This window comes from Mustela nigripes, chromosome 5 (assembly GCF_022355385.1).
Source record: "Mustela nigripes isolate SB6536 chromosome 5, MUSNIG.SB6536, whole genome shotgun sequence".
NCBI classification, from domain to species: domain Eukaryota; kingdom Metazoa; phylum Chordata; class Mammalia; order Carnivora; family Mustelidae; genus Mustela; species Mustela nigripes.
The window spans coordinates 100,742,533-100,754,823 of record NC_081561.1 but is presented as its reverse complement, the minus strand read 5'-3'; the positions used below and the strand labels follow the sequence as shown (position 1 = coordinate 100,754,823).

At 33.4% G+C, this 12,291-nt stretch overlaps 1 protein-coding gene across 1 annotated transcript in view; it reads left to right on the top strand.

Moving 5' to 3' along the window:
• LCA5 (lebercilin LCA5) overlaps positions 1-12,291 on the top strand; it is a 60,841-nt gene that overhangs the window by 14,100 nt on the left and 34,450 nt on the right. Inside the window, exons 2-3 of the mRNA XM_059399207.1 lie at positions 3,272-3,605; positions 8,311-8,840. Of these exons, the coding sequence (XP_059255190.1) occupies positions 3,413-3,605; positions 8,311-8,840 (723 nt within the window). The 5' untranslated portion in view covers positions 3,272-3,412. The remainder of the gene's footprint in view (positions 1-3,271; positions 3,606-8,310; positions 8,841-12,291) is intronic.

Genomic DNA, 12,291 nt, shown 5'->3' with positions numbered 1-12,291 from the left:
TTTTAGTGTTCCAAGATTCTTTGTTTATACACCACACCCAGTGCTTCATGCAATACTTGTCCTCCTTAATATCCACCACCAGGCTCACCATCCCGCCATCCCCTCCTCTCCAAAACCCTCAGTTTGTTTCTGAGTCCACAGTCTCGCATGTCAGCCTACTTACCCTTTCTGTAGAAGTTACTTGAGAATATAGACTAGAAAAGTGATGATCAAAACTAATAAAGATGATGTCATGAGGTGTTAGAAATGGTGGATTATCCCAGAAGTACTACAAAAATGATTCCAGAATGACAGTGGTACCACAGGGCTACAGAATAATTGATTTAAATTAGAATTGGAAATAATTGATCTCCAAGAAAAATGTTTTTAAGAGGAGGAAAGAAGTGGAATTCAGGCTACAGATAGAATGACTACCAAGCTAGGTAAATATTAGTGATATAGGAAGGTTGTTTTTTCTTTTCAATAAGAAAAAAGGACTATTAGGAATCTGAAGGGAAAAAACTTCCAAACAAGTCATTACATGTTGCAGCCGTTTAAAAATGAGTCACAAGTTAAATCCTCATCTTACGTACTCTTAAGTTGCTAATTTAAGAAATAGCATAAGCATAAAAGTATAAGCCACTAAAATAGCTATCCCAGGGAGAGGGACCTGAATAATGGGGCAGTGGATGGTTCCTTTTTTTTTTTTTAAATAAACTGTATGCATATATTTGAGGCATGGATGGGGAATGGTGAATGCTGGTGCATAGAAGATGAATGGCAGGTAATGTTTTGTGAGGTATATCTTTTGCAGTGAAAGGTTAGGTGGCACCACTGATTAAGATGGGACAGGTCATAGGGAGCTCCTTCTGCTATAGGCATATAAACAAATAATCCTCATTTATACCATATGATCAGCTTTTAATTATATTGTAATTAAAACTGAGTCTTTGACAAGGAATATCAATTTACTGAGCATCTTGTATGTTTGAATTGTAAATGTAATTGATTTTTACTGAGTGCTTATGGTGTCATAGTTCTTGAATTAACCTAGTTAACTGTCCCAGCAGTTCTCCAAGGTAATTACTATTACTATTCCCTTTAAAAATGAGATCATTGAGATTCAGAGAGCCAAACACCATTATGTATAGCTTTTAAAACTTAAGTTAATAAAATTCAACAAAATTAAAAATTAGTAACATTTGCTACATTTCAGGTGCTCAGGTGCTCATATGTGGCCAATTTCCATACCAGATAGCATAGATTATAAAACATTTCCTTTTTTTTTTTTTTTTGCCATGATGCAGTCGAAGTTTATGTAAATAAGGACACTATGTGAAGGAAAATACAGAAACCTTGAAATCAGTGCTTATTCTTTACTTGGGGACAGAGTTTCAGAACACTGGGCTGTAGATCTCGTCATAAGCTGCTTTCATAAAAGTTCTCCTTTGAGTGCAGCAGGCGCTGACGCCCCATGACAAAACATTTCCATTCTTGATGAAAGTTTTATTGGGCAGCCTTGCCCTACAGAACCCCTCTCCCCTTTTTTTACATTAAGTGTTTAGTTTATCCTTTTACTTTTTAAAAACATGAAACATTGTGTATACAAGTTTGTAATTTTTTTTTTTTGATAAATGGTAATATACTATACATGCTTTGTCCATATTTTTCCCGTAATATTTTGTGGAGATCGCTCCAGACTGCAGAAAGTAAACAGAGGTAGTGCTCATTCCTTTAGTAGCTTCATAGTACAGTACTTCATTATGTGGTTTTATTATGTCGCCAGTACCTTATTTATGGTCCTAATTGTTTTAGTTCTCTACCACTATAATACTGCAGTGAACATTAGTACCACTGCCTTGTCTGCATATCTTTTTACATATAGTACTAGAACCACTATACTTGAAATATTAATTTTGTCAATGGGACTTTTTTCCCTGAATATTAAATACAATTATTCCAATTAAAAAGGTAATCCAGTTTTATTTTATTATAAAATAAAAATTTATAAAGAGAGGAAAAAAATCATCTAAAATTCTTGTGGGCCAGACACTTCTCAAATTTTTTTTAGTTTCTGAGGAACGAATGAATACTCAGTATTTTCAGTATTTTCTTTCAATGAATATGTATAGTGGAGACCATATTGTATTCACCAGTTTGAATTTTGTCTTTACTATAAACATTTCCTCTAGTAACAAACTTTTTGTGTTTCTAATAATAGCATGATATTATGCTGTATTGATTTTTACAATATTCTTAATTATTCTGCAGTTGTTAGACATTTACGTTGCTTCCCTTTTTTAAAAAAATTGTACTGTAGGGGCACCTGGGTGGCACAGTTGGTTGCAAGCTCTCTCTTTCTCAAATAAATAAATAAATCTTTAAAAAAGTTGTACTCTATAACCATTTGTACGTAATTTTTCCTCTACGTTTAGGATATTTTTCTTGTTATTTTAGGCATAGAATTACGGGATCAAAGATTAAAAGTGCAATTAAAGTTTTAATATATCTTGCCAACTTTTTTTCCAAAAATCTTGTGGATCTTTTCTTGATAGGCATTCTAGCAGCATTGAGTGTTATATTGAAAAATCTTAGGTAATTGGTAAGTTTAAAAATGGTATCTGAAGTTGAATTTTTATGTGCCTATCATTTGTATTGCCCACTGTGGGTCTTAATATGTAATTATCCATTTAACTTTTGGCCTCATATTTTTTCATATGGGATGGTATGAGTTATTTACATATGTAAAGGATGGTAACCATTTTTTTGACATGTTGCAAATGTTTTTCATTAGGTGTTTTAATTTGATTAATTTTTTTTTCCTATACTTTAGTTTTACACTTTTATGTAGGTTGGTTTTTGTTGTTGCTATTCCTGTTAGGCTTGCCTTAACCACCACTGCCCTCCCAGAAAAAAAAAATGGTGATTTGGTCATTATACATCTGTAAAAAATAAGCATTTGTTTTTATTATAAATCTTAAGAGTCAGGGGAGTCAAATTCAGTTAACTTATTCGAAGAGTTATATGTTAGGTATTTTACATGTTCTCTGTCTAAGCTCCAACATTCTGTCTGTTCCCCAAATACTACAAATAACAATGTGAAAAATATAGGTGAATCGAATTATAGCTTCTTTTAGAAATTATAAATAGTATATTATTTGTTTTTAGTATCTTTCATTGTAATTAACTATAAAACCTATTTCACGAAATATAATGAGTTTCCTTTCCTCTTCCTTAATTGTAGGGGCAAAAGTGTATCTTCTCTTTGCTAATGTTTTAATCTTTACTACAGATACCTGGAGAAAACAAAGTGCAGACATGAATAGTATCACCAGGATCTGAAGACTCTAAAACTGCTATTCAGTCTGGTCATGGAGTTTTTTGGAGAAAGGAATCTGTGAAATTATGTGAATAGAGACTATTTTACAAAGCCATGGGGGAAAGAGAAAGAAGTCCAGATAATGATCAAGAAAGTAAGGCAGGAAAACACCGTTACTCTTCATCTGATTTTGAAACTACCCCACAGTCTTCTGGCCGGTCTTCGCTGATCAATTCTTCTTCACCCACAAGTATTAAGGGAAAAAATCCTAAAAGACAAATTTCAGATAGCCAAGTGCATCATCAAGGTAAGCATTCTTTAAGAGTCTGGTGGACCTTGAAGACTCATTTTAAGTGTTTAGGAAAGTTGTATGAATGAAATTTCCATTGCTATATACATATTGATATACACATGGAAATGGGCTGATTGTCATTTTGAATAAGATGTATTTTTGTATATAGTTGTTATATATTTAGTTGTTGTATATATAGTGATATATATTGTTGTTGCCTGTGGTGCTGTGTATTATCCTTTGTTATAATTAAAATCATACTATATACAGAAGAAGAAACTATTAATAAATCTTCTTATTTTGTTTTCTTCTTTCTAAATGAATGTCTTTGAGGTACTGTAAAGGCAAAAAAAAAAAGTCAGCAAATGTTTATTCCTTTTTAAATCTTCACCTCTAAAAAGCAGCAAAAGACATTGCTAAAAGGTAGTTAAGGGACATTTTTATAAAACTACTTCCTCTAGGATACACAGTGCTTACTGCAAAAGCTCAAATTAAATCTAGAAATGGAATTTGGGACTTGGGACTACGACTTGGTTTTCTGTAAAATTATGTTATAATGGAAACAAGATTAATTATTAGAAATGATTTGTTTTATTAAAATTTTCCTAGTTTGGATCTACATATTAATACATATTTGACAAGGCAGTGTTCTAGAAATCTCCTCTTCATCTTAATGAATTTTTGGTCAAAAAGCCCCAGATGTACTTAGTAACAAAATATCTAAGGACCACTGTAGAAAAATACACCATAGAAAATTAAGCTAAGGTAAATGAGGTAATTACAGTATACATTGATGAACGCAGCACTAGGTTAGAATGCTTATATAGAGGTTTTTTAAAAAAGATTTTATTTATTTATTTGACACAGAGGGAGAGAGAGAGAGAGAAAGAGAGAACACAAGTAGGGGGAGTGAGAGAGGGAGAAGCAGGCTTCCTGCTGAGCAGGGAGCCTGATGTGGGGCTTGATTCCAAGAGCCTGGGATCAGGGCCTGAGCCGAAGGCAGACTCTTAATAACTGAGCCACCCAGGCATCCTGCTTATATAGAGTTTAGATTGCAAGGCAGGGAGGGGTAAAATTGGAAGCCGAAAAGGAAAACGGGACCTTGAAACCTATAATAATATATTGGCTCTCTTTTTCAGGAAATAATTGGCTATTGAACAGATTTAAGCAGAGGTGTAGTTAAATTTGCCTTTATAAATTTTTACTTTGCAAAGTAATATTTGCTTTAAAAAAATCTGCAAAGAATGTGTTACTTTTGAAAGCAGCCCTTTCGTGGACACCTGATCTAACTTCCCAGAGATGTCCTCTGTTCTTATAACAATTGGGTGCTTTTTCTTTTTCTTTCTTTTGCCTATACAGTGCTCAGGGTTTTTGGTCTTTTGCTCCAAATCTGGCTCAGTGAGAGCCTCTTGTTTTGATTTTGTGGTTGAATGCATGATCTGATACTAAACTTTTGCTATCTAATTAAGAAAAAACAGACCGTAGGGTTGAACCTTAGAAAATGCTTTCTTGTTCCTAAGAAATAATGTACATATTTGAGGAATTATTGGTATTATTGGTAGGAGTACTTTAATTTTTCAACACTTCCCCAGAAGCAGTTTAGGAGGCCACCTAATTAAGGAGTCAGAAATTCTTAAACCTTACATTATTAAGGAAAATAATTGAGAAAAAGCTTTGAAAAACATTTCCAACATCACCCAGAAAATTTCAGTTATTAATCTTCAATCTGACTTGCTTGTTTTGTATTCTGAATTAAAATCTGTGGTAATTTGTCTACCTTTAGATCAATCAACAGGACCATACCAGCTATAGTTAAATACTTTAGTGTTTTCTTAAACACTGAATTAGTTTCTTGTTAGCCTGGCAACCACCAGTGTACAGTAAACTAAGGACAGAACAAATGTTATTAAAGTAGCATCTTAAACACTTAAATTCATGTATTTGCATGTTTGATACCATATTCTTCCTTTTTAATTTTCAGCATATTAAATATTGTAAAAATAAAATTGTTGCTTTATCAAAAATTATATGCACAATAAAATTTAATAGTTTCATTTATACATGTTTATGTATTACATGTTATGTATTTATTATATTTCATGTTTTGTCAGTAGTATAAGCATCTTAAGTCTTTTATAGATGCATAATTCATCTTTACTATTTGTTTTTTAAAGGAGTCATATTTTATTTTTATCACCCGAAGGTAGAAACAAAGCAGTATTTTTTCACCCTCTTTTTCATAGTGACTTAACAAGAATTAGATGAAGAGTGATACACATGATAGTCAGTCATCTTTTCTCACTCTTACTAGTACTGTATTTCATCTTGATAGTTTTAAAAATGAAAATAAAAAAGTAAATGGCACCTAGGAAATCTTTTTGAGTTCAGGTTAAGTGTACTTTTTATGATCAGTTTGTAGTCATGCTAATAGAATATGCTAAAAATAAATGTTCAGATTTTTAGGATGTGAAAAATTTGGTTTTGGAAGCCCTTCCTGTCTGACTGAACAATCGAAGTAAGGTATTAGTGGGAAATTCTATCCTGATTCTTATATAGGCTTTAACTTTTCAAATAAAATAAGTTTCTATTTGTATTTTGTAATTTGTAATTTTGTTTGCTGAGAAATATAATTTTATACATAAAAATCAGAGATTTGGAATAATTAACATTTGTCTTTATGTATAATCATTTGTATGTGTAAAGTTTCTGTCATTCCAAGAATTGAATACATATTCTCTAAAAGTATATGGATACCAAAACTGTTAACTCAGTATGTTGGGAAGGAAAGAAAATTGAAATGATGGATGCCCCAATTTAAAATTGGAGCAGTGCCATCCAGGGGAAATATAATGCAAGTCACAAACACAAGCCACACATGTAATTTTATATTGTCTGATAACCACGTTAAAAAAAGAAAAATAGGGGCGTCTGGGTGGCTCAGTGGGTTAAGGCCTCTGCCTTTGGCTCAGGTCATGGTCCCAGGGTCTTGGGATCGGGGCCCACATCAGGCTCTCTGCTCTACAGGGAGCCTGCTTCCCTCTCTCTCTCTGCATGCCTCTATGCCTACTTGTGATCTCTCTCTCTGTCGAATAAATAAATAAAATCTTAAAAAAAAAAAAAGAAAAATAGGTATAATTAATTTTAATAGTATATTTTATTTGATCCAAAATATTCAAAATATTATCTTCTTAAAATGTAGTTAATATAAAACACTGTGTTTAAAACATTATGCATTTTTTTGAACAAGTGTTTGAAATTTAGTATGTATTTCAGTTATGGCATATCTCAGTTTGGATTGTCCACATTTCGAATCTCTCAAGCCACATGTGGCTAGTGACTACTACTATTATTGGAAAGTGTAGTTCAAAGTTGTAGGCTTTTCCCCATTGCTTAGTATTACCGCTTCCTTTTGTGTATTCAAACAATTATAGAACTGAAATCCCAAATCAGTACACAGTCAAAACACATTCTTTAGAGTTGTCCATTTTTTAAATGAACTTTTGTAATGTAAACTGTAAATATTACCTGTTACTCTTTACTTGTTTACATAATGGAATCAAGGTGTCCACAGCTGGAGGGAGGATAAGGAAGGGTTGGATTTTCTAGTTTTTCTTTTTTTCCCCCTCTGGAATGCATTTCCTTCTTGGAAAAAAAAGCAGTCACCTTGGAGATTAAAGTTCATTATTCTCAACTGTGGCAGACTTCCAGATGTCTCTTTTTAAAGGGCAGGTGCTTTGTGTATTGGGGCCCAAGTTTAATGAACTTTTAGTAAAAATAATGGCATTCCACAGTCTTGTGAAATGTTGTTATTTAATATGTACAATTTAAAGATTTCATATGCCTATATTTTTTAGGGTGTAGGTTTTTGTTTTTATCTTGTTCTCAAATTTCTTCAAATGTTTTTGATTTGAACCTCCCACAAAAAGCCCCTGAGCAAGCATTTGAAATAATGCAGCAACATCTGTACTGCTAAAAGCGTTTTTCATTTTCAGTCACTGATAAATGGGATTAAGTTCTTATTACTGACAGAGAATATGTGTGTAGAACTTCCTGTTTTACATGCATTCTTTGTTTAATCCTCACACAATCTAGTTATATAGGTGGTGGTATGCTCATTATATGGGTGGGGAAAATAGACCTGGAAAGGTTTAGCTGAATTGCCCAAGGAGCTATTAAGTGGTAAATCAAAGTCCCAAACCCAGATCTTATCGCTGTACAATGTGGTATTGTCTTGTTTCCCTAAATAAAGAAAAAGAGTTCTAATTAATTTAGAGAAAACATACGTTTCACATTCCAAATTATAATCCCAAATATCTTGGCATAAATTACTTTAATATCACAGTATTTTTCCAGTGTTTATTATTACACCCCATGCTAATGCTTGTGCTTGAATTCTGGCTTGCTATCTTATCTATAAGGTTAAAAATGGTAAAGCCTGGTGCTGTTATTTTTTAAAGCAATGTAAAAATAATTTCCTATAAACCATTAGGGTATCATTTTGATAAGTCAGAATGTTCCTAACCTTTCTTAAGAAAAGATTCTGGACCTGTCTTAATAAAAACATACTGAGACCTCTAAATAAAACCTGATACTTAAATATTGTAGGATCATTTTTTAAGGAAGAAACTAAAGAATGTTATAGATTCATTTATATTAGAATGAATAAGTAATATTACATTAGTACAGCTTTCACTTTACATCATTACTGTTTCTTTTTTAGCCCCTAGGAAGCCAAGCCCTAAGGGTCCACCAAACAGAAAGGGAGTCCGAGTGGGATTTCGCTCCCAGAGCCTCAATAGGGAGCCACTCCGGAAAGATACTGATCTTGTTACAAAACGGGTTCTTTCTGCAAGACTGCTAAAAATCAATGAATTGCAGAATGAAGTAACTGAACTCCAGGTCAAGTTAGCTGAGCTGCTAAAAGAAAATAAGGCTTTGAAAAGGCTTCAGTACAGACAGGAGAAAGCCCTGAATAAGTTTGAAGATACAGAAAATGAAATCTCACAACTTATTGCTCGTCATAACAATGAGATTACAGCACTCAAAGAACGCTTAAGAAAATCTCAAGAGAAAGAACGGGCAACTGAAAAAAGGGTGAAAGATACAGAAGGTGAACTATTTAGGACAAAATTTTCCTTACAGAAACTGAAAAAGATCTCTGAAGCTAGACACCTACCTGAGCGAGATGATTTGGCAAAGAAACTAGTTTCAGCAGAGTTAAAATTAGATGACACCGAGAGAAGAATTAAGGTAAAACTAATACAGCCTCTAATTGTACTGTTTTGTGTTGGTTTTTCATTGGGTATTTAATGTGCTCTGTTAAGTTTGCTTATTGTAGTTCAGTGTATGTTTGGAAATGAAAACTATTTCTTTTAATATTTGTAAAATTATCTTTGAGTAAGAGATTAGGAAAAAATTAAAATTGTGTACTTAAGAGCAGGATACAAAAAATTTACCCGTTAATGGGCCACCTGTTAATGAATGAATGTTTAATTCCATGAATCTTAGTCATTTTGGGGAAATACATTATTTGATTATCTGATTGTTTCTCTAAAATTGAAAATGATACACTAATAGCTGTAGTTTATAAAACTGACATTTGGGGGCATTGTATAAGAAATGTCGCATAAAAAATTCTTTGTTTTTATTTCTTTGAACATTTGTAAGACTTTTGGGGGGCAGGGCTTACCCTTATTCCCCTAGATAGAAACTAAGATGAGAGGTAGGTATAAGAAGAGTCAGTAGTCTGAGAATATAGCAGAGTTTTTAAAAAGGTATTTTTCTTGGAACAGGTTGAAAAAAAGAGTACTACCCCATGATATTTGCACAAAGAATTTGTATTAGATGCTACCTTATACTTGTGTGTGTGTGTGTGTGTGTGTGTGTGTGTGTGTGTATGTATGTATATATACATATCCCATACAGGTGGTAAAATTGCATAAAACTAAATACATATACAGTGTATCTATATAGATATATGTGTGTACATATGTATATTAAACCAAAGCCCTGAGTCAGTGCTTATGAAAATCAATGAGTAGTTTGGAAAGCAAAGCTGAGGAAAAGTATAGGAATAATGCCTGCTGTGAGAGCTCTCTGAACAAGTGCAAGTCAGAACTACAAATAAATTAACTTTCTGCAATGTATTAATTAGGTGTTTTTAATTGGTATGTTATAGTGCTTCTTTGTATAGGATACCATGTTTAGTACACCAGTGCTAAGCCCAGGGGCAGTGGCTTGCTAATACTGTGTACATCAATGGTTAGAGAAAGTAGCTAACTTACTCTATATAATTAACAATCATTTTTCTGTTTCAGTGCACAGAAGGTACCCTATCGTGTAGGCTTTACCAGTAATCAACCCAAACTGCAGAGCAGGCATATGGAAACTTTTTTTTTTTTAAAGGGCTACTTACCTTGAGGTGGAGTGGGGATAGGATCTGAAAGTAATTATTGTCACAAAAAACAAAACATTTTAATTAATTTTTATTTTTAATTTTTATTTTATTTCTATTTTTTGTTGTTGTTTTTTAAGGATTTTATTTATTTATGACAGAGATAGCGAGAGAGGGAAGACAAGCAGAGGGAACAGCAGGCAAAGGGAGAAGCAGGCTTCCTACTGAGCAGGGAGCCTGAGGGATGCTGGGATCATGACCTGAGCTGAAGGCAGATGCTTAATGACTGAGCCACCCAAGCACCCCATTTCAATTATTTTTAAAGGGGAAATAGAAAATGTTCCATACCATGGATATTTAAAATTGGGAACCACGAGCACAGAATGCTAATAATGATTTTAAAGAAGAAAATACCTCTGTGTATGTATAAAACTAGAGAGAACATGGTGTCGCAATCTACACACACACACACATATACTGTGGTTCTCTCTTACAGCCAATTATGAAGGAGGTTTATGAGTGTTGAGGGGAAGAGGAGAAAAAAGAAAGAGGAAATACAGAAGTCTTTGGATTCTTAGTAATAGATGAAGTTGATTATTTAGCTGCTCACTTAGCAAGAAAATCATCTGTAGTAAAGTCTTTGAAATAGTTGGTAACTGAATAGTGTCCTCAATTCTTTTTTTTTTTTTCTTATTGGGTGTAAAAAAAAGTGTTTTTAACTTTTTATTTTGAGTTAATTATAGATTCAAATGCTGTTGTATGAAAATTATATGTAGAGATCCCCTATATGCTTCATTCAGTTTCTGCAGTGGTAACATCCTGCATAACTGCAATATAATACTGCAACCAGGAAATTGTTTTTGATATAATGATTCAATCCATGAACTTTACTCAGGTTTCACTGGTTTTACGAGCCTTCATTTGTGTTTGCATGTGTGTATGTGTTTAGTTCTATGCAGTTTTATCACACGTGTAGAAAAATTTATGTGGACAACATCCAGAATCAAGATGCAGAACAGTTCTATCACAAGGATCCCGAGTTACCAGCTTTTATAGGCACAACTGCCTTCTCTCTCACCTGTGGCATCCACTAATCTGTTCACTATTTGTATAATTTTTTCATTTTAAGAACGTTATATAAGTGGAATCATGTAGTATTTAACCTTTTGAGATGAATAGATTTCATTTTTTTTTCCTTGAGCTCCATCGAAGTTGTATATATCAATAGTGTGTTCCTTTTTAATTCCTGAATAGTATGCTATGGTATGGATATATCATGGAGTGTTATGGTACATCCCATTGAAGGACATCAGGGTTGTTTTCCAGTTTTTAGCTATTAACTAATAATGCTGCTATGATCATTCATACACAGTTTTTGGTCTGAACATATATATTCATTTTTCTGGGATATATGTTTAAAAGTGCTTGATGGGTTGGATGATAAATGCATTTTTGTTTTTTTAAGAAACACCGTTCTCTTTCTTTCCTTCTTTTTTTTCTTTAAAGATCTTATTTATTTATTTGACACAGAGAGATCACAAGTAGGCAGAGAGAGGGGGAAGCAGGCTCCCTGCTGAGCAGAGAGCCCCATGGGGCTTGATCCCAGGACCCTGAGACTGACCTGAGCTGGAGGCAGAGGCTTAACCCGCTGAACCACCCAGGCGCCCCAACCATTCTCTTTCTAGAGTGGCAGTGCTATTTTACATTTCTACTAGCAATGTATAATTGATCCAGTATCTCCACATCCTTGCCAGCTTTTGATGTTACTACTTTTATATTGTAGCCATTCTGATAGGTGTTTAGTGCTATCTCATGGTTTTAATTTGTATCATTCCTAATGGCTAATGATGTATATCTTTTTGTGTGCTTATTTGCCATCTGTAGATTCTGTTCATGTTCCTTTAAAAAAAATTTTTTTTGGCCCATTTCCTAATTGGCTTGTTGGTGTAGTTACTAATTTTTTAAGTTCTTTATATATTCTAATTACAAGTCCTTTGTCAGATATGTGGTTTGCAGATATTTTCTCCCAGTCTGTAGTTGTCTTTTCATTTTTATCACAGGGGCTTTCAGAGGGAAAGTTTTAAATTTTGATGTAATCTAGTTTATCAGATTTTTCTTTTATGGATTGTGCTTTGGATAAAGTCTCAGAATTCTTGTCTATTTCTATCACCCTTTGGCTGTAGCCCCCGAGATTTTCTACTGTACTTTTATCCAAAGGTCTTATGGTTTTGTGTTTTACTTTCATGTCCATTTTGAGTTAATTTTGTATCATATGTGAGATTCAGGTTGAGGTGTTTTTATTTGGCT